General features: G+C 43.5%; 1 protein-coding gene across 1 annotated transcript in view; it reads left to right on the top strand.

Annotated features, from left to right (window-relative positions):
* Nucleotides 1-695, top strand: part of LOC101860550 (condensin complex subunit 1) — a gene marked incomplete at both ends in the record, with an annotated part of 38508 nt that overhangs the window by 24995 nt on the left and 12818 nt on the right. The window contains 1 exon segment of the mRNA XM_035973616.1: nucleotides 437-560. Within this exon segment, the coding sequence (XP_035829509.1) occupies nucleotides 437-560 (124 nt within the window).

The raw sequence follows: 695 nt of genomic DNA, 5'->3' as shown, positions 1-695 counted from the left end.
TTGAGTGGTGAGTGTTTGTGTGTTGTTGAGTGGTGAGTGTTTGTGTGTTGTTGAGTGGTGAGTGTTTGTGTGTTGTTGAGTGGTGAGTGTTTGTGTGGAGGATGTGTGAGCTGGAGCTGTTGAGTGGTGAGTGTGTGGTGACACATCCGTAGACTACATGGCAGGACAGAGAAAAGTGAGATGTTATAGCGAGAGATACAAAGTGACAATGTGGAAGTAATCGTTGTTGTAGACAAAGTTTCTTCCTGTTGATAGGAAAGAAAGAAGAAGGATAAAAATGTTTGTCATATTCTTTGATACAAGGGTTAGAGGCCTCAAACAAACCCATTTGTGTATCCAGGCCTCAATTTGGAGTTGTTGGTGGGTGTTAGGGAGAAAAAATTAACTTCTGGAGCAGTAGTCGTGATCAACTTTGCTCTCTTTTTTTATTGATCAGATGAGAACTTCCTGTCAGCGTTCCCGCCCATTCTGGTGGCGGTGTGCAGCAACACGGACAAGTTCGGTGACCGACAGTTGCAGACGGCAGCCTCGCTGGCCTTGGCTCGCTTCATGATCATCAGGTAAAGGAAGATTTGTGGAAACAGATAGTTCATCGTGTAAATCATCAGGTAAAGGAAGATTTGTGGAAACAGATAGTTCATCGTGTAAATCATCAGGTAAAGGAAGATTTGTGGAAACAGATAGTTCATCGTGTA

This window comes from Aplysia californica, unplaced genomic scaffold (genome assembly GCF_000002075.1).
Source record: "Aplysia californica isolate F4 #8 unplaced genomic scaffold, AplCal3.0 scaffold01533, whole genome shotgun sequence".
In the NCBI taxonomy this organism is placed as follows: Eukaryota; Metazoa; Mollusca; class Gastropoda; order Aplysiida; family Aplysiidae; genus Aplysia; species Aplysia californica.
This window is presented reverse-complemented; position numbering and strand designations above follow the sequence as displayed.